The 20698-nt window shown below is 40.6% G+C and overlaps 1 protein-coding gene across 1 annotated transcript in view; it reads right to left on the reverse strand.

Annotated features, from left to right (window-relative positions):
• Sdccag8 (SHH signaling and ciliogenesis regulator SDCCAG8) overlaps positions 1-20698 on the reverse strand; it is a 194145-nt gene that overhangs the window by 160912 nt on the left and 12535 nt on the right. The window contains exons 3-8 of the mRNA XM_038348697.1: positions 20351-20436; positions 17991-18104; positions 15729-15854; positions 7300-7440; positions 3024-3088; positions 2551-2739 (exon numbers count right to left, since the gene is read on the reverse strand). Of these exons, the coding sequence (XP_038204625.1) occupies positions 2551-2739; positions 3024-3088; positions 7300-7440; positions 15729-15854; positions 17991-18104; positions 20351-20436 (721 nt within the window). The remainder of the gene's footprint in view (positions 1-2550; positions 2740-3023; positions 3089-7299; positions 7441-15728; positions 15855-17990; positions 18105-20350; positions 20437-20698) is intronic.

The raw sequence follows: 20698 nt of genomic DNA on the forward strand, positions 1-20698 counted from the left end.
TGGAGTTAGTTTCACATTAGTTCACATGTGTCCTCTATACTTCTTTATGTGTGTACATGCATACGCAAGCTTGTGTGAACTATGCGTGCAAACAATTCCTAATTTTTCATATTTATTTACTTTGTGTGTGTGTTACACGTGCATGTGCCACAGCACACCTGTGGAGGGCAGAGGACACCCTGCAGGAGTCAGTTCTTTCCTTCCATTATGTGGGTCCAGAGATTAAACTTAGATCATCTAGCGGCTTTGCTGGCTGAACCATCTCTCCAGCTCCCAATTCTTTCTTTCTTTTTTTGTTAAAATTTATTTATTATGTATACAATGTTCTGTCTGCATGTATGCTTGCATGCCAGAAGAGGGCACCAGATCTCATTACAGATGGTTGTGAGCCACCATATGGTTGCTAGGAACTGAACTCAGGACCTCTGGAAGAACAGCCAGTGCTCTTAACCTCTGAGCCATCTTTCCAGCCCCTTTCTTTTTTTTTTTAAGTCCCGTCCATAACTCATCAGGGTCGACACAAGCCACAGTTTGGTTATCCCCTCAGAAGGATGCTCAGGCTCTCATACCATCACAAACAATACTCTGAAAGCACTCTTTATGCGTGCTCTGCTGTGAGCACATATGAGCGTTTCTTCATGGGAAACCACAATGCAAACTTGAAATAGTAATGGGTAGAGCTACAGCACCCTGCAAAGTGGCTATGCTAATTTCATATTCCACCAGCAGGGCATGAAAAATGGCTGCCTACCTTGCCCTCGCTGCAGTCACCAATCACTAATCCTCACCAGTCTGATGGGTTAGTTTTTCCTCAGCTTGAACGACCATCTTCTCATTACTGGCAGCTTCCTCTCTCTCTCAGATTCCTTTCCTTTCCTCACAGTTCAGTCAATACGCCGCTTTTCATCTCTAAACTGTACGCATACTCTACTATTAGTTAGTCATACATGGCAAGTATTTCCCCAGTCTTTTACTCTAATTTGGAATATCTTATTTTACATAAATTAATGAATTAAGATTATTTCCAGCTGGGCATGCTGGATCAGTATCACCCTTCTGAGCTACATGCCCAACCTTATGTTCTGTGAGAAGGATCTTGTGCTATAGTTGAGGTTGGCTTACACCTCTCAATCTACCAAGTGCTGTTGTTACTACAGGTGTGGGCTTCCATGTCCAGAGCCCATGAATTAATTTTTTAATGGGTCAAGGGAATAATTGTTTCTCTGTTTCTGACTTTCTCTTTGCACGTCACACTTAGCACACAACTTGAAGGCCATCAGTTTGCCTCTAATACTCTCACAGCCTGAATTACATTTGGCTCTTTAACGTAATTCATTTTTGTAAAATGTTACGGGATATTAAACCATATTGTGACCCTCCGAGACTGTTAATAGGGTTAACCTTGAATCGGGGCGGAGCCAGAGACCAGCTGACTGGAATTAGTCTTAGAGAAGCCAGGAATTTGGATAGAGAAGACCTGAGCAGATACTCTGCTAGGACCAGAGCTGAAGCAATAAACTAAGTATCCGTGCTGCTTTCACATGTACATGACGTATTCTGGCTGGAGAGATGGCTCAGAGGTTAAGAGCATTGCCTGCTCTTCCAAAGGTCCTGAGTTCAATTCCCAGCAACCACATGGTGGCTCACAACCATCTGTAGTGAGATCTGGTGCCCCCTACTGGTCTTCAAACATACACACAGACAGAATATTGTATACATAATAAATAAATAAATATTTAAAAAAAAAAAGAAATCATGACGCCAGCTAGGACCGAGTGGGTGGGGCTTAGTGAGGAAATAACTCTGAAATGGATGCTGGTTAGGCTCTCGGATTGAGCAGAGCAGACAGAGAGGAGACAAGAGTCATCAGCATAGGAAAGCACAGAATGCAAAGCAGCCTGGGATGCTACAATAAACAATAATTTTCAATTTCTACTGAATGAAATTTTAGAGATAAAAAAAGACTTCTTCTTCCAAAGGAAACAGAACAGAGATGCACATGGAGGACTGTAGTATTTCAGCCTGGTGAGAACTTGGACGAAACCTCCAGAACCACTCCCCAGTCAGCCTTCATCTGCCAATACTGTGACAGCTGCATCTTCTTGCACTAAATTAGAATAAATATTCTTTGCAATAGGCACATGAAGAAGATGTACTGAGAGTCCATTCTTCCCAAACCACACTGGTAAATCCAAGATACAGGGAAATCAAAGGAATTCCTATCCTACTCAGTCTTATAAAGAACAGTGTTAAGACTGGGTTCACAGACCTGGGCGACCCGTAATGATAAACTATTTCAATTCCCTTACTTCAAATGAGATTTGAAATAAGAGGTAACAAAATTTGTTTAGTGATATATATGGTCACCCACAGCCGGCAGATCAGGCCCTAGCTATTATTTCTTCAAGAAAGCTACAATAAAAGAACCATTTAAAATCTAGATATTTTGGAGCTTAACCACATGTGACTTAGCATGGGACAAAGGACACGATGCCCTTAGAGACACAATATCCCCCACTGGCAAGGTGTCCAGACATGATGCATACTTACTTAGTCAGTGTCTCAATGGTCTGGATGTGCACGTTGCTGTGGGTCTGGGAAAGAACGGCCTCATGCTGAGCACATTTCAAACAGAGGCCACCCACACGGCTGGAGGCACTAGCAGCCAGAAGAGATTCTTTATGCTTCAATCTTTCCCTAAGATCCTCACAGGTTTTCTGATATTCAACTAAGTCTTTCCTAAAAGAAAGAGGAAAAATTCTAGGTAATGTCCAGGGAAAAGTGCAGTGCTTTCAAATGAAGCATCAGAGAGAACTTCCACCACCATCTGTGGTATGGACACATGGTATCTCACTAATTCTCACCCCAATCTGAAGCACAGAGGGATTGCTCCATTGCTTTACTACACAGAAAATGCTATCAAGTAATACTATTTTGGTAACACTGGTAGCTCACCAAACATTAGCATCTATCTGAAGAGCCCATCCTTTTGCTCCATCTGCAAATGGATAACGTCACTTTACCTTAGAAGTGTCAACTGAGACTCCAGAAGGTCACTCTTCGCCTCATATGTGAGTTTCAGCCTTTCCTGTGAACGGGGCAAGAAAGCACACTTTGGCAATGCTCATTTTCATAAGAAAATTTAAATTATAAATATTAGCTCAAGTTTTTCTCTCTTACCCACAGGAAAACCAATGCTGTAGGGACGTTTTCACTGGCTCACTCTAATTCTGCTGTTCTGGTTATTAGGTGAATATCAATAAGAAAAGAAAAAGAAAAAGAAGAAGAAGAAAAAGGAAAAGAAAAGAAAAAAATGCTAGGTCCCAAAGTAGTGACTGACAAAAGTTTTTATTTTCTTTCAAAACTGCACATAGCAGGTCTTAGCCTTAAAAGTGTGGCTCTACAGAAAATTGGTAGATTCATGAGGCTAAAGCCCAAACCATTGTAAGCAAAGCAGGTTTGCCATGCAATGTACACACATAACAAATGGGAAAGGTGAAAAGTTTAATGCCTACCATGATAAGATCGATGGCTACCCTACCTGTCAGCCACTCGGTGTGCAATCTACCATTTAACAAGTGCTTCTTGGTGTCTACATTGGCTGCCTCAACCTCAGCCAGAGCTTAGACTCTACAAGGAACAGAAAGGCACATGACTCTCTGAGATAAACGGGAGGGAAAACAGAATCCAGCTAAAAGAAGGCCATTGGGTTTCCCAGAGCAGGTGTTAAGACTTAAAGGATGGTCTTCAGGATGCCCGAGGCCTTGCAATTGAAGACGTCTGCACCGTATCTTTGTAACGCCGGAAGGTAAAATGCGAAGAGAAAGGGCAGCTGCACTTGGAAGAAACAGGAAAGCTTGGAACACAGGATGGATATAAATGTTAAGAAACTTATTTATCCAGCCCATGCAGCTGAGGCACTGGACATACACTGAAAACTTTTTATCAGATTGAATTACACGTCAGAATAAAGGGAGAAAGAATGCTTATAAAAAAGTAATTGCAGATACATAGATAAGAGGTCAAACTGTGAACCAAACAAACCCAGCAACAAACACTGAGAAGTTTTTAACATAGAGAGGTATTCAAGAGTTGGGTTGACTAACTTCTATAACTGGTTGGATATGAGATAGGAAACAGGAAAAGACTCTAAAAATAATCCAAGGGTTTTGAATTGAGCAATAAAGTGTATGCTAGTGCTAAGATTACTTCAGATCAATTAATCAGAGAAAAGGAACTCACGAAAAGAATTCAAACAATGACATAAGGGGGTAAACAATAGTACAATGAAAAGAACTCAGACAGCAAGGTGATTATGTTGAGTGAACACCAACTTATGAATAATCTCACTAATTAACAATGGCACAGATACCATATCATAAAACTTAACACCAGAGTGGTGGAAAGCTAAAGCCCAACTATGTATTTTCTCAAGGAAACTCCCCTCAGATACACAGATAAAGACAGGTTAAAAATAAAGCGCAGAAAAGGAGAAATCTCGCCATTCTAATGTTAGCTCTTAAAAAGTGTGCTTAGTAAAGTAGCTAAGCCTGTAAGATTCTTATCATGTCAGGAAATGAAACGTGAAAATAGGTATCATTTATGATAGCATCTGAACCAAGTTAGAACTAGTTCTAACGAGAGACATGTAAATCCTTTACTCAGAGAAACTAGCAACAGCCAAGCATGGCAGTGCATTCCATATGTCCTGTACTCCAGAGGCACAGGCAGGAAGATGATGAGTTCTAGACCAGCCTGGGATAGATCATGCTTCAGGGCATCCTGGACTACACTGCAAGACCGGTTCAAGAAATCCAAGGGCCAGGGATACAACTCAGCAATGCAGGGCTTTGCCTAGCTATGCATGGCCCATGTTTTGATTCCTAGCACCTCAAAAAAAAAAACTACTAAAAATTAAGGATGACTTAAGTAAATGGAGTTATATACAGTTCACAAGAATGGGTGAAATTGTATTTTAAGGATATTAATTCTCAGATGACACATACTCTAAGGGCAATCTAAATCAAATTCCACAATGTACATGGAAGTGCAAGAGGCCAAAACAGTAAAAGTATTCTTTCTTTTGGATGAAGAATAATGGCTTAGGAGACATGGTCCTACCAGATTCAGGCTGTCATACTCAAGACAGCATAGCATGAATTCAATGAAACAGATAAAAAGCCACTCTTAACCTGTGGGAAATGTATGTGATACAGGGGAAGCTCACAAGAGGATGCCAGCCTTAACCTGTGCAAGGTCTTGGGTTGAACCTTCAACACCACAAAAACAAAATTCAGAAAGAAAACAAAGAAGGCAAAAGACTACCTTTTCAATGAATAGAACTCTGGTATATTGATAAACACATGAGAAAAAAACCAAAATGTGATCTATGTGCTTCATGTCACCTACTAAGATGAATTCTGGGCATACTGTACATCTAAATGTAAAAGGCACAGCTATCCTCTCCGGAAGACACTTCAGGAAAACATCCCTGTGTCTGAGTAGGAAGGGACTATTAAAGAAAACACAGAAGTTACATCATAGCGAATCAACAATGAACTCTTTGTAACTAAAGCAAACAAGTATTTATCAGAAGTACTAAAAAGTAAGCAACTCATTAAAAAGTTAGACTACAACTTACTATACATATTAAAATGTGTGCGTGAAGAATCTTGTATCTGAATATAAAAATAACTCCCCAAATTAACATATCAAATAAATGTAATAAAATATGGAACAGAAACATTCTGAGGTAGGAGGTTTGCCATTAACTCAAGAACAGCCTGGGGTACATAATAAGTTCCAGACCAGCCTGGGCTACAAAGAGAGACTTTATATGAAACAAACAAATACATAAATAACAAATAAAACTCCCAAGCACATGCACACAAATCATCAGAAAAAAAACCTGCTGGCAGCATACTAAGAAGGGAGTGGAATGTCGGGATCATTCCTGTGTCGGGATCATTCCTGGGCAGCTGATAAGGTGTAAACTGGTAAAGAAGTGCTTGAAAGACGGGAGCTGACATTCAATCCAAGTGGAACACTGACTTGCCTGAGACCAAGAGTTCCATTCTCAGGGCCACAGACAGAAAAACGGGTGAGGTGCACTCCCCAGGCATAACGGAAGTCCTCTGAAGCAATACGCCAGCACCAAGTAGAAACACCACAGTGTCCATCAACACTCCTGCCTCTGTTTCTCAAATGTTGAGATTACATGTGTGTCCCACCAATTTATCTTTCTTTCCCACTACCGTGTTTCTATTAATGTTACTGCACGGAGCAGAAGCCTGTCTGTGGCCCCTCTATGAAAACAGACAGAGTTGGATTCAAAGCTCAATTTGGTACCACAGTGAGTTCAGGGCCACCCTGAGCTATATGAGACCCTGTCTCTAAAAGTCAAACTAAGTTTAAAAGACAAAGGGCAGGGAAGATGGGGGAAGAGAACAGATAAAAAAGAATATACACCACTATAAGATTCCACCTTATATACTGTGTTTAATTGGCAAGATTCAAGTACAACGTTCAGTAATGCGCTCTTGGCAAAAGCTGATGAAAGTCAGGCAGGTGATTAGTTGTGGGGATGGCGAGACAGTGAATGGCAGGAGCACAGCGAAGCCTGTGGAGCACAAGAGTGGTACAAAAACAAAACACCATCCTGACCCGAAGGATAATTACACGAAAGCCTTTCAGAGCTAAATCACTGGGCCATGAAACTGCTTGAGTACCTTAAAGAGTGCATCTTCAGCTGTGGCAGTGTCGGAGGGGCTAAGGAGCAGCCTGTTGGCCTGGCACACATGGGATCAACACTATACAGGGTACAGCCCACTTGTAACCTTAGAATTGCAGGCTGAATGCACTGCTGGTGTCAGAGTGGACGTGGGAGGCAAGGAACACAGATACGGATATATTCAACTGTCTGAGAAAGTTTGGGAAGAAAGAAGGAACAGTGTAGTGTCATGAACAGGATAAGTGGAAAAACAAATCTTGGAAAAAGCACAGACATTAGACTTACTAAAGAAATGGCATTAAGCAACTGTTTTGAATGCAGCCAAAGAGCAATTAGAAAGTATAGACAAAGAATTAGAGAAAGCAGGGAAAGTTACAAAAAAGGAACCAAAACCAAAACTCTAGAACAACAACAACAACAACAAAATACAATACCCGACATAATAAATACATTGGAGGGGTTCAGGAGTGGATGTGAGCAGGCGGAACAAAGCACTGGTGAGAGGAAGGGGCTGAAATGGTTAGCACTAAGGAGCAAAGGCAGGTGTGTAATAAACACCGCACACTCACCAGCTCTAGCTTCCATTTTTCAGCGTCGCCGACGGATGTAGTTTTGCCGGTTTCAGCATCACCGTGAGAAAATGGTCTCTTTGCAGCTTCATCCACCCTGGAATCTTCTCCTGTCTTAATCCAAGAATCCTGAATGTTTCCCTGAAATAAAATGCACCATTAATTGCAGCTGGCATTCAACATTAAATAAAAATGCAGACTATAAAAGGAGTCATGGTCCCCACCCACGAGGAAACACGCATGCCGAGGCTCTAAGTCATGCATCACTGCATGGTCATGTTCTCAAAGGTAGGCTGGAATGGGAAGTACAGGGTCAAGTGCCCAATGGGCAGAGAGCATTTAAAACACTACTAAATGCTGACTTACAGATGATCAACTTTGATGAACCTATAATCAATTTATAATTTCTGCTTTAAATGTTCAAAGATATAAGCAACTTAAAGATCTGGGATCTGCGTGTGCATAGTAAGGACTACCATACTTATATTTAGAGTAATCAATAATCCCTGAGTCGTTGCTAAGTGCCAAAGGATGCAATACTCATATAGAAGGAGGGGCCCCCAAACACTGAACTACATATGACAGTGCTGTATTGATCTGTATATACAGCAGTGCCATGCCAATCTGTGTACACGCAGTGCCGTAACCTGTATGTACAGCGATGCAATCTGTACTGTGGTTGACTGCATTCTAGAGAAGTACTGACTCTACTCCTGTGTTGTTCAGATGTGTGTATAGCACTTTCCGTGGTCAGACATGTGTATAGATAGCACTTACTCTGTTCAGACATGTGTATAGAACCTACTGCGTTCATGTGCCTGTATACCACCTATTACGTTAAAAAAACACCGTGCTAATAACTTGGGATACAAAAATAAAAATGACAAAGCTTAGCTCCAAGGGGCTTACAGTCTAATGAGAGTTAAATTAAGAATTAAATTAAGAGTTGAAAATATAAGTTCTGAACTATAGGCATGCCCAGAGAACCCAGTAAGATCAACTAGACTACCATCTCAGGCCCCTCCTCATACTCACCCCAATTTCTGCAGTAAGTTTTTTAAAAAGCCCTAGACTAGAAGTTTGAGGTTTGATGGTACCTCATATAGAACTCCTCCTGCTATATAGCTTTTTGTTTTTTGTATTCTCTAACTCTTCTCTCTCTCCTTTCTCTCTTTCTCGCTCTCTCTCATATCAATTTTACCTCTCTCCTTCCCTCCATCCCACCTATGAACACATAATAAACTTTTCACTAATACTGATCCTCTGTGATCTGTGTTATTCATTAATTTTCTAGACAAGAACCTGAGAGTCGCTGGCTGTGAGTGGCCACTGAGTTTTCCAGGGTTGTAGTTCTTCAAGCCAAGAAAAGTCCAGTTGTTCTCAAAGACACTGCAATACCCCCATAAGCCAGTCGAGGGGAAGGGTGTTGGGAGGAATCAGAAATGCAAATGAGTTTTCTGGAAAAGTTTTGGTCCTGGTGTGCCATTTAGATGGAGAAAATATCCAGAAAGAGGCCACCTCCCAAGAAAACTCAGAGTGGGACTGAGCACAGCACCCACAGGCATGTTCAGAGAAAGCTCGTCCTCATAATTAGCAGAGGTGACATAAAGGTGGTGAGAAGAGAAAGCTGGGCAATCAAGAGGGGCCCCAGGCAACAAGTTTGTGATCTATTGTGTAAGAGAGCCAACTCTCTCAAGATCTTCTGTATTCAAAGTTGCTTCTGGAGTCAGGGGAGGATGAGGGCACTACCTCCTCTAGAGAAACTGGCTAAAGCACATATACTACAGATGCTGACTCATGAGGTCAAATTTTATTCTTTAGAAGTATTTGTCTTCTACAGAAAGCTCTAAAAAATCTTGAATAGTATTTAACCAACATTTTTCAAATCGTTAAAATCATTGAAAACTTCTTATTTACTTATTGTCAGAAACTTTAATAAAGAAAATGACTCATAGCCGGGCGGTGGTGGCGCACGCCTTTAATCCCAGCACTCGGGAGGCAGAGGCAGGCGGATCTCTGTGAGTTCGAGGCCAGCCTGGTCTACAAGAGCTAGTTCCAGGACAGGCTCCAAAGCTACACCAAGAAACCCTGTCTTGAAAATACAAACAAACAAAAAAAACTATCCTAGATCTTTGAGTAAGTGCCAAAATTTCTAATAAGTAACATATTTGATACTATTATACTTTTTAATTACAGAAAAAAAATCCTGGAAGAGGGATTTAATGAGAATTAAAAAATGATTTAATCTCTCTCTCTCTCTCTCTCTCTCTCTCTCTCCTCCTTCTCCCCTTTTCCTTCCCCTCCATAACCCATCTAATAAATGTTCAATTATAAAAAATGATTTAAAAAGATTAATGATGTATACTTTAAATAGTTTTTTATGTTTTTTGAAAAATATTTATTTTTATCTTATGCATGTTGGAATATTGCCTTTATGTATGTCTATGTGAATGTGTAGGATCCCCTGGAACTGGAGTTACAGACACTGGTGAGTTGCCATGTGGGTGCTGGGAATTGAACCTGGGTCCTCTGGAAGAACAGCTAGTGCTCTTAACTGCTGAGTTATTTCTCCAACCCTGTATAGCTTTAGTTATAAAATACCACCACCATTCTTCTATAACATCTAGGTCATCAACTAGTCCAAAAGTTCTGAGTCTTGTTGGCTAGCGTGCAAGTGCAGAGGTAAAATGGAGAACAGAGAAGACTCCTCCCTTCTCTGGGAGGAACTTCGCGTCAATACAGTCTGGTGCAGCACAAGCATCTCTCGCTAATTTATGCAGACAGGCAGCATAATATGAGGTTAGGTCAATGGGTTCAGGAGCCAGACAGCCCTGGCTGGGCTCCAGTCATACCTTTACCGTTTTATAGATCTCTGACAGTTTACCACTTACTTACTTAACTACTACATATTTTAACTTTCTCCTCTGCAAAATACAAAAAGTGACACTTGCTTTATATGATTATTGTGAAACTGAAATAATAACAAGACAAATAATAGGCTTGATACAGTGCCTGACAAGCCCACGCAGTCACGACAAATGATAGTTATTACTACATCACTGTTTCAGTGATTCCCAAGAGGACATTGCACAACACTGAGAACTCTAAGTGCAAATTAACCAATAGCATTGCTGGGATTTAGTATGAACATTTGAGTTACTCTTCCTTAGAAAAATATGCTTAACCTACTGACATTTAGGTGTCCTAAAAAGTCTTATTCATCTTAACTGGAGTGCAGTATGCATTGGTGAAGAACCTGTTTACCCGCCCACCTAAAAAGCAGGGGCAACTGTCCTGCAACAGTGGAGACCACAGAGACTCTGAGGGTCAGCCGGCGGACCTGCAGCAGTCACTGCCGTCTCTGCATCCCTTTTCATTTCATGTGAATGAGTAAGATCGACACCAAACCTCCCTTGTTTATTCTAAGATTATGACTGTGCTGTTTTTGGCGAATACTCTTTACTGCAGGCCAGATGTGCTGTGCCCATCACTTCCTTCCCCCGCATTGCTCACTTCTGGCCTCTTACTCCCTTGTCTGCCTGGTTTCCTCTCACTTCACTTCCTCTTCTCCCACTTCTTTGCCGCTGTATAAATATTGAAGACTATAAATAATTGACTTACTGCTAAGTGATTATATAGTTAGAGGAAAAGCACAAGACTGTATTTTTAAATGGGCTATTCCAGAGTACTTTTTATAGGGTGATAACTTTTTCAATTTGACATTCAAATTATAAGCACTAAGATGGAATTTTTAATAGCTAATATTAATTATGTAAAACTTCAAGATAATTATATATCAAAGGGTAAGTAACTTGTCACCAATGAAAATGGAAACACAGAAAAACAAATGGAAACACTAATCATTAGTCCACCGGAGAGTTTTCAAAGTTAACACAATCAGATACTTCTCAGCAGAAAATTCTTACACACACAACTCAAGGACCAGAAATGAAACACTGAATCAGACTGAGGCAAGAAAGCTTCAAAGTCAAAATCAGACAATACATAAGTAAATCATCAAGACTCTCCCATATTCTTCTTAATATAATTGATTTACTAATGGCGCCTAAGTATAAAAAACAAACAAAAACCACCAAAGTTCATAACAAAGTAAGCCACAGCCAACAATCACTGAAACTCTCCCATGGAAGGTAGAATTTGTCTCACAAAGAACAGGCTATAACTAGCTATGTTCCATGGTTAAAAGCATGAAAAAAATACTTTAAAAGAAAAGTATCTTTGATAGATGATAAGAAAATATTAAGTTTAAACACAAATTAAATATAATTCCAAGAACTTTGTGTCACAAAATTCTGAAGACAAAAAACTTTGACCAGTGACACTAGAATCACATAGGTAACTTGAAGCTAATATTTCTAGGGCCCAACCAGACAAGGAACATCAGTCTCTCGGGGAACAGAACCCAACAACTCCTACTGCAGACCCGGATGTGGGTAAAGCTTCTCAAACTACCAATAGAGGAACTAATTAGCCTCAAGGTAAGCCAGGCAAGATTTATTAAACTACTTACCAAATACCATGGGAAACTAAGACTTATGGACCACAGAGGAAGAACCTTGAGTCTCAGCCTCGCGGGTGGATCTATGTTCTTCCACTTACACAATGCTGCTCATCATCTTAGCGATCAAGAAAAGCTTATAGAATTCTGGTCAACAGATCCGGGTAAGATTCTGAACCATTTCTAGGTTTAGCACAGTTCCTCCTATGTAACACATTCTGTGTTCGGCGGTTCCTCTTTCCACATGGAAAAGGCATAGGAGCATGTGTAGTGAGGAGCAGGCGGGCTGCATTCCTTCCCGGCTCCCGTCTACCTGGCTAGCTTATGCCCCGAAATAACAACACACAAATTGTATTCTTTTAAACACTGCCTGGCCCATTATTTTCAGCCTCTTATTCACATCTTGATTAACCCATATCTAATAATCTGTGTAGCACCATGAAGTGGTGCCTTACCGTTTAGTTTCTAGCATACGTCCATCTTGGGCTGGAGCTTCATCGTGTCTGGCTTCTCTCTGAGGAGAGGCACGGCAGTCTGCCTAACTTAGGAGAGGCGTGGCATCTTACTGATCCTTCTACCTCACTTCCTCTTCCTGTTCTATCTACTCCACCCACCTAAGGGGCGGTCTATCAAATGGGCCAGGCAGTTTCTTTATTAGCTAATGGGAAGCCTCCATCATTTCCCCTTTTTCTGTTTAAGCAAAAAAGAAAGGCTTTAAGTTTAACATAGTAAAATTACATATAACAAAACAGTTATCATGCAAAAATTACAGTTACAATATTTATATCTACTTTATCTTTTATCATAACAAAGGAAAACAACTATAACTAATCTATCTATTCTTCTTCAGCTCCATCAAAGACTCCAGAAGGACACATTATTACCTAAGTAAATAAGAAATATGCAATTTCCAAACTCTAGAAATGATAGAGACATCTCGCTGCCTGGACAGTCACCCAAAGTTCTTTTGTACTGTTGGGGCACCCATCTTCAGCCTTCAGGCCCATAGTATCCAGAGACATTTCCATGAAGCAGGAAATTTCAAAGGCAGTTCAGTCAGTATCTGCTGTGTCCTGCAGAATGTCTCGCAGACTCTTTCATGAGTCAGGAACCCCAAAGAATCATCTCACATTTAGGCAAGTTCAGCATTCCTCTCTGTGTCCAGTTTATGCAAGAGTCCAAGCAAGAGCAGTTTCTTGCCCAATGGCTATCAAACTCCATAAGGATCCTCTTCGATGCCCATTTTCCTCTTGAAGTAGCTAGTGCTGCCAGGAGCAGATTTGTCTCATTGTCATGAAAAGCCTTAAGTTATTAAAACATTTAAGTGGAATATTCTGTAGTCTTTGAAAGATATTAAGAATGCCTATCTAACTAAAATATATCTCTATATATCTAGAAAATCTAACTAACATGACTATAAGCTTTACTATTATCGACAATTATCCATTAACAACCTATATTTCCTAATTATACATTACATTTTTAAAAGAACTACACAATCACAATACCTTAATCAAGATCAGAAATACATATAACAAGATTGACCTTAATATCATTAACCAAGATTCACAACAATCCAACTTATTTATATCTATATCATCTCCCCCTTTAAATGTAAAAGAACATTTATAAACAATATTTGGGAATATGGGCGCAGTTATTTCTCTCCAAACTGCTTCCTGCTGAATGGGGGCACTGTTAATCTGATCTTCTATGGTGTAAACTGTGTGCCAGGTTCATCTCAGTCATCAGTTGGGTGAAGTAATTTTCTGAAGGTGTTCACAGCAACCTTTCGGGAGGGCGTGGTCTATCATACCACATTGGGATAGAAGCAATCCACACGGTCTCATTTTCTGTAAAAACAAAAGAAGCATCTCTTTTCCAAAGTATCATATCCTTAGATCCAAATTCTGAAGTCAAGGTATTTTCAAAATATCTATGTTGTATTAGTTCAGCAGCATTTATAAACAAATATCTTTTAGCAGCTGTTGCTTCTTCCTCAGCATTCAAACAATTCAAAGAGAGCATAATAGCATACAGTATCAAGATTATCTGTGTATTTTCCATCTTTGTGCAGCTTTATTTTAACCTCTGTTTTGTTTATTTTTACTTTTATTTTTTGAGACAGGTTCTCCGTATATCTTTTTCCTGGAATAACTCTTTAGACCAGGCTGTCCTTGAACTCAAGAGAGATCCACTGTCTCTGCTTCCCAAGTGCTGGGATTAAAGGTGTGTGCTACCAGACCTTGAACTCACAGAGATCTGTCTGCCTCTGCCTCCCAGGCATTGGGATTAAAGGCGTGTGCTACCACACCTTGAAGTCACAGAGGTCAATATACCTCTGCCTCCCAAGTGTTGGGATTAAAGGTGTGTACTACCACAACAAACTACTGCCTTTTTTTTTCTTTTTTACTTTTTTACTTTTAAGAACTTTAACCTTTAGCCTGCATATATTTTTAACACAGTGTAAATCATTTAGACATTTTCTTTGTTTTTGAATCTCTCTTTACTCTATCTCTCTTTTTCTGACCATATGAGCCTTTAAATTACTGAGCAATATGGGTAGGATTCAAGCTGCGGCTTTGCCAGCTAGATCCAGCCCATTCCTTAGCTTTCCAGCCTCATGGCAGAGGTACCGCTGTAGCCATTTTTATTGCCACAACTCTATGGCATTTCAAGGTACTTCCCAGCAAGCAAGCTGCAACAGTGTTAAACAACAATCAAAAGCTTCATGGTCAGGATCGCCTGCTTGAAAGAGTCAGAGTTTGCCCTGGTAGGATGACCCAGAAAGCCGGCACTTCAAAACTGCACAACCTTTTTCCTGCTACGGCTGAAAACAGACAAGCATGCAGTCAGCTTTTATCAACGCCATTTAAGTGTTTTGTAGCAGAACCTCTTAAAAGAGCTGCAATGTTTTGCAGCTGAAGCTGAGTCAGGAAGCCTCTCTTAGATGAGAGCGCTTGCTAACCTCTAGCAATCAGAGCAGACCCGAGAAATTGCTGCTATCAAGAAAACATGCTTTACTCTATTCTTTCCCAAGCTTTCTCAGGCTTTCTGTGGATTCAATTATCCACGTTGGGCGCCATTCTGTAGAGTGGAGCTGCAGGCGGCTTCCCGCCGCCCTGCTCTCGGCCACTGGCTAGCTTAAAACCCGAAATAATTACATGGAAACTGTATTCTTTTAAACACTGCCTGGCCCATTATTTTCAGCCTCTTACTCACATCTTGATTAACCCATATCTAATAATCTGTGTAGCACCATGAAGTGGTGCCTTACCGTTTAGTTTCTAGCATACGTCCATCTTGGGCTGGAGCTTCATCGTGTCTGGCTTCTCTCTGAGGAGAGGCACGGCAGTCTGCCTAACTTAGGAGAGGCGTGGCATCTTACTGATCCTTCTACCTCACTTCCTCTTCCTGTTCTATCTACTCCACCCACCTAAGGGCTGGCCAATCAAATGGGCCAGGCAGTTTCTTTATTAGCTAATGGGAAGCCTCCATCAAGCATGCTCAGAGGAGAAACTTGAGGAACCTCCAAGTGCCCGTTCAGTCACTTGCAGGTCCACCCCACCACAGCTGATTCTGACTTTTGAGGCACCATGCAAATGTGAGCACGGTAATCTCACCAAACTTCAAAGATATGGACCCAGTGATTCCAACCTGTGCATCATGGGCCATATGAGCTCCAGAATATCTGTGAATGGAACCCAACACAAAAGCATCAACTCACTTAAAATACTATGAGCTTCTGTTTAGCTTTGCTTCTTTTTCTTTGTAACTCAACTTCACAGTTCTTGGGCATAAACGCTGTAGATGACAATTTATGCCAAAGGTGCGACCAAGTTGAAACACTGGGATAACGGATAGGAAGAGACATTCCAAATAAAAGATTATGATCATAAACACCACTCACAGATGCATCCAGAAATGTCTGCTCCCTCAGGGTCTCCTCCTGTCTTTGAGATTTCAGTTCTTGCTGGAGCCTTTCATTCTCAAGTACAACTACTTGTACCCTATTTTTCATTCCAGACAGTTCATCCTATTAAAAGCAGAAATCAAAACATATTAAAGCATTTAAGCATACTTATATTTATTAAGTACTAAGGAATCCAGCATGAAATGAATTATGGAAGACTTATACTATGAATTTCCTAACAAACAACAATTATATGAAGGTAAAAAAGGACACCCAACAATAGGTAATATTATCAAGTACTTGGGTTACTTGATGGACAGTTGAAGGTCTGCTGATGGCCACATCACAAAAGTGTCCTTTTTCTGGAAGTTTGTTTCTTCAAGGAATCAAGGCCTAGAGGAAAGTCTTATTTAAAATGGTCACCACTTTAAAAAAAAAAAAAAGGCTTTTTTTTAAAAAAAAGATGCTGAAAAATAAGAAAGATACTATCAATGGTCAAATGTCAATCACGTGTGAGGACTAAATGGCAGGAGAGACAAAGACAGAAATGCACAGTGTCCCTGAACCAGTGCCCAAAAGAACCACAAATGCAACAGGCTGCTCTAGAGTTTGAGCATCTTTGGTTTATATACAGTATCGGCCCAGCAATGGGTAATATAAGGAATAAGAGAGTCAGGACTTGAATAGCTACTGAGTAGCACCTCACTTTCTGAAAACAAAATTCTCAAATATATGAATGCTCAAGCTAATATTCAATATTACTATAATCAAAAGCTATGATACGATATGCAGATTTCTTTCACCTACTTTAGGGGGAAAAAGCAAACCTGTAGTTAAATGTTGTAATTTGAAAAATAGTTTCAAAAGTCCAGTTTTCAGTCTGACATGTAATTGATATTGGAGAATGCCAATGCAACCTCTCTAATAAAAAAGCTTAATAATCAGAAAATCAAATTCTTGGACTCCTTTAAGAAATGAAGTCACAGAGAAAGCTGCTCCTCCAACTTGGAGAAAACTCACTTAGAATTGCAATACCGTAACAGAAGCCCATAAGAAACCTCTGCAGCAGCCAGTACTTATGAAGGAAAATCCAAATTATAATTGACTGATGGTTCAAAACTCAGTGTGGATCAGATTAAGACTTAAAAACTCTAGAGAGATCAAGGAACCCCTCAGAGTTTTACTTTCATGACTACCATTTTCTCCAAGTGAAGACTAGAAATCAGTCTGCATGCCAGGAAGGGGCAGAGCAGCCCTTCTGAAGTATGCCCAGGAGCCTGCGTTCTTGGTAACAAGGCCTGCGCAGGGTGAAACACTTTCAAGGACATACAGACATTGGCTTAATTAAAGTCTAAATGGAGTGTGGGATAATAAACACACAAACCTAGTCCTCTTTCCCCCTTCCCCCACCTTTCCCCACCTCCAGGGCGTGGACTCAGTGAACCTTGAGAGGGACTCAGGATTAGATAGCACCACATCCCCCCCCCCCCCACACACACACACAAGTGCTTTATCATACCGAGAGGGCTCCATACACAGTGGAGAAACTCAGCCTGATGCTTCTCTAGGGAAATCTGAATACAGCTGAGGAGACAATTCCAAGACCACGGAAGGAATTTTAGACTGACGGTTACAGTAAAAGCAAACTGGGAAACAGCCTAACTTCTAGTCACACAAACTAGGCCTCAGAGTCAAGGCTTACAGTTCTAGTTAGGTCTCTGTTGTTTGAGAAATATCAGAAACATCCTGGGGAAGGAAAGGGCTTATTTAGCTTACAAGTCCTGATTACATCCATCAGTGAAGGATGTCAGGACAGGAACTCAAGGCAGGAACCTGGAGGCTGGAACTAGAGCAGAGCCACAGAGGCCTCAAACAACCCAGAATCACCTGTGCAGGCACAGTCAAACCCACAGTGGGCTGGATCCTCCCATCTCAATCATGAACAAGAAAATGCCCCACAGGCATACTCATAAGTCAATCTGATAGAGGTAATTTCTTATCAGGGTTCCCTCTTCCTATAGGACTCTCTTTGCCTGAAGCTGAAAATAACTAGCTACTCAACTTAGTTACTATTACTTAGTATAACACGTACAGCATTCGCCAAAGAGATACCAAGGACTTTAAACAACCAGAAATGGCATGATGGAGAATACCACGTAAGAACAGTCATTTTCCGTGCATGGCAGTAAACACGAAAACCAAGAATAGCAAACTTCAGTATAAGGTATAATTGGCATGGAGTCGTAATGAGCAGCCTACCTTGCAGAACTTAACTTCTGCTTCTAAATGGTGGATGTACTGAGACTGGTCGTTAATGATAGGAACGAGGTTGTGCAGAGAAGGCATGCTACTGTCCTCACATTCCGATGGCTGCTAAGGGAGAAAGGACAAATTAAGCAGCCCCACATTTAGCAAAGAGTTATCTAGTTATCCTCTCTGTATGTAATTTAGTACTGGGGCGACATGAGCAAAGACTAGATCACAATGTACTAGATCACAGAGTATACAGAGTATTTATGTCTTTAGTCTATAAATTCCATAAGTATAAGGATAGGAATATTATTTTTAAAAGAGAGAAAGTGAACAGTTATTAAAAGCACATGACACATGGAGTTTCTTTTTCAGAGCCAAGTACTATAACTGGCTTGGTATGGCTACCTGCTTAGTTACCTAACAACATGACAGCCTGCTGAGACATAAGGGACATTTCTCTTCAAGACCCTGACTGAAGAGGGGAGCCAGCTGAAACTGCACATCTGCTCTCTGACGGGGACTTGGGAGTCAAGTGCATGCCAGTGAAGCAAAAGCCTACTTCACAGGGGCACATTGAAGAGAGCTAGTGTTTGGGGTTTCATTTTGCTCCTGTTGTTGAGTGGACTTTTTAGGTGTGTGCTGTGTGCTGTGTGTGTGTGTGTGTGTGTGTGTGTGAGAGAGAGAGAGAGAGAGAGAGAGAGAGAGAGAGAGAGAGAGAGAGAGAGAGAGAGAGAGAGAGAGAGAGAGAGAGAGAGAGAATAGTCTAGCAACAACTTAAACCTGTGCATTCCTGGGCATAGATCCTCTAAGGCAAAGCCATAAAGGAGACACACAAGCTGCCCTAAGGAGCCCAGAAGACATTTCAGAAAGTTCTGCTGGTGTTGGTTTTTTAAGGAAGAAGAAAGAAGGAAAAGGGAAATGAGAGTCGGCAGGCCACCTGACAGGAAGCCCTGCAAAGAGAACCTTTCAGTTTCTCACCCAGTTGATTTTTGATGACTTTAATTTTAATTAATTAATTTTAATGCTTTTAAAGCATTATTCCTGACTGCAGTATTTTCTTTCCTAAGAATAGGACTGGGTCTAAAACAATGAACTCTGAACTAGGCCAAATCATAATCTGGGCTGTAGGTCCACACAGTGTATGTCACAGACTTGCTAAAAGGACACTGTGCCTGGAATTCTCGAAATCATAAGGGAAGATGATATATTATATTTAAAACTCTTCAGAAACCCATGAAGGAAAACAAATATTAACAATCACAGCAGCAGTGACCACCTACAATCCAGCCTGTGTGATAACGGAATGTAAAGCCTGCATGCTGTACTCTAGAAACATGAGGCTTGCCTTGGGTGTAGAAAACGCATCACAACAACATCCTCGCAGGAGCGCTGCATTCTTCCCAACACATATTCTTATGCTCACCTCTTACTTTACAGAAACACACTTCATTCACAAACTCGATATTTATAGCTATTGATTATAATTTTAATAAGCTATTTTATCACTCAGTGCATTTACTACAGCTGGCCTTTGGTTTCTGGAATGCTCTTAAAAGCACGAGGTGAATGGAGTGTTCTCAAGTCAATTAGAGGAAGTTTCTAGGGCTGAGGCACATTCAGGTACACTAGTAGCTTTGAGGACAAAGTTGAGCACTAGCATTCTGGAGCTTACAAAATCGGGGTAGGGAGGACGGTCTGCACCCGGAGAATTTCTTTACTCTTGTTTTACAAATGCACAGGTCCATTTACAGGAGCATATGTAAAAGACTGGTAAGCTTCACTGTGTATTTCTATGTACTAACTGTAAGGCATGCTAATTAGATGTACCATGCCTCTCTCTACCATGACATATACTCTCATCGCCAGGAGAGCATACTAGAAGCATACTGGGTCTCCTGAGAGTAAAACTAAGGCATTGTGGAAATGGGAAATATATCTAGTATTTTTCTTTAAGTTTATCCAAACTATGACAAACTCTTCAAAATTATACAAATTCTAAGAAATGCTGCCTAATTTCTCACTAATTATAACACTAAATAAAACAGTATTAAAAGGAGGGGTCTAAATTACAATTAATAACCTACAAATGATTAAATATAGACATGAACTTCTAAAACATATTAATAAACATTATGCCTTTGCAATGATTGTCATTTTTATATATTCGCTAAGAGTTGCAAAATACATTTCTCAAACCGTTCTCTTGCCACTTTTGAATCTAAAAAATGAATTAAAAATACCAAGATTCCCTCAGTTCAAATGATTAGAGATGAAGGAATTTCTTTTGCTCAAACGGACAAGGAAAATAAAGCAAAGCTAGAAAACCCATGCTTTTGTCAGGCATCGAAGGGTGACCTGACACTTACCGGAGGGGACATCTTTTGCCTTCGTGGTGGAGACAGCTCATTGTCCTTACTTGCTTGTTGGCGCAACAAAGCTTTGAGTTGATTGACTACAGAGCAAAAGCAATGAATTTATTAATCGTGCTAGAGATCCATGGGTTATGAATAGTTAAGGTTCTAAATGTCCCCCAAAGGTCATGCACCAAAGAAAATGCCCTTCACTTCACATTAATGGGAGATAGAGGAGATTAGAAGAGGCAGGACTAGTGGAGAGGTGGGGATTTGGTCATTAAATCAAATTATTAAAAGTGGGAAGTCTCTAAGTTACTGGGGAAGGTGGGTTTCACCTCTTCCTTCTCTTTTCCCCTTCCT

The sequence above is a fragment of the Arvicola amphibius genome, chromosome 12 (assembly GCF_903992535.2).
Source record: "Arvicola amphibius chromosome 12, mArvAmp1.2, whole genome shotgun sequence".
NCBI classification, from domain to species: domain Eukaryota; kingdom Metazoa; phylum Chordata; class Mammalia; order Rodentia; family Cricetidae; genus Arvicola; species Arvicola amphibius.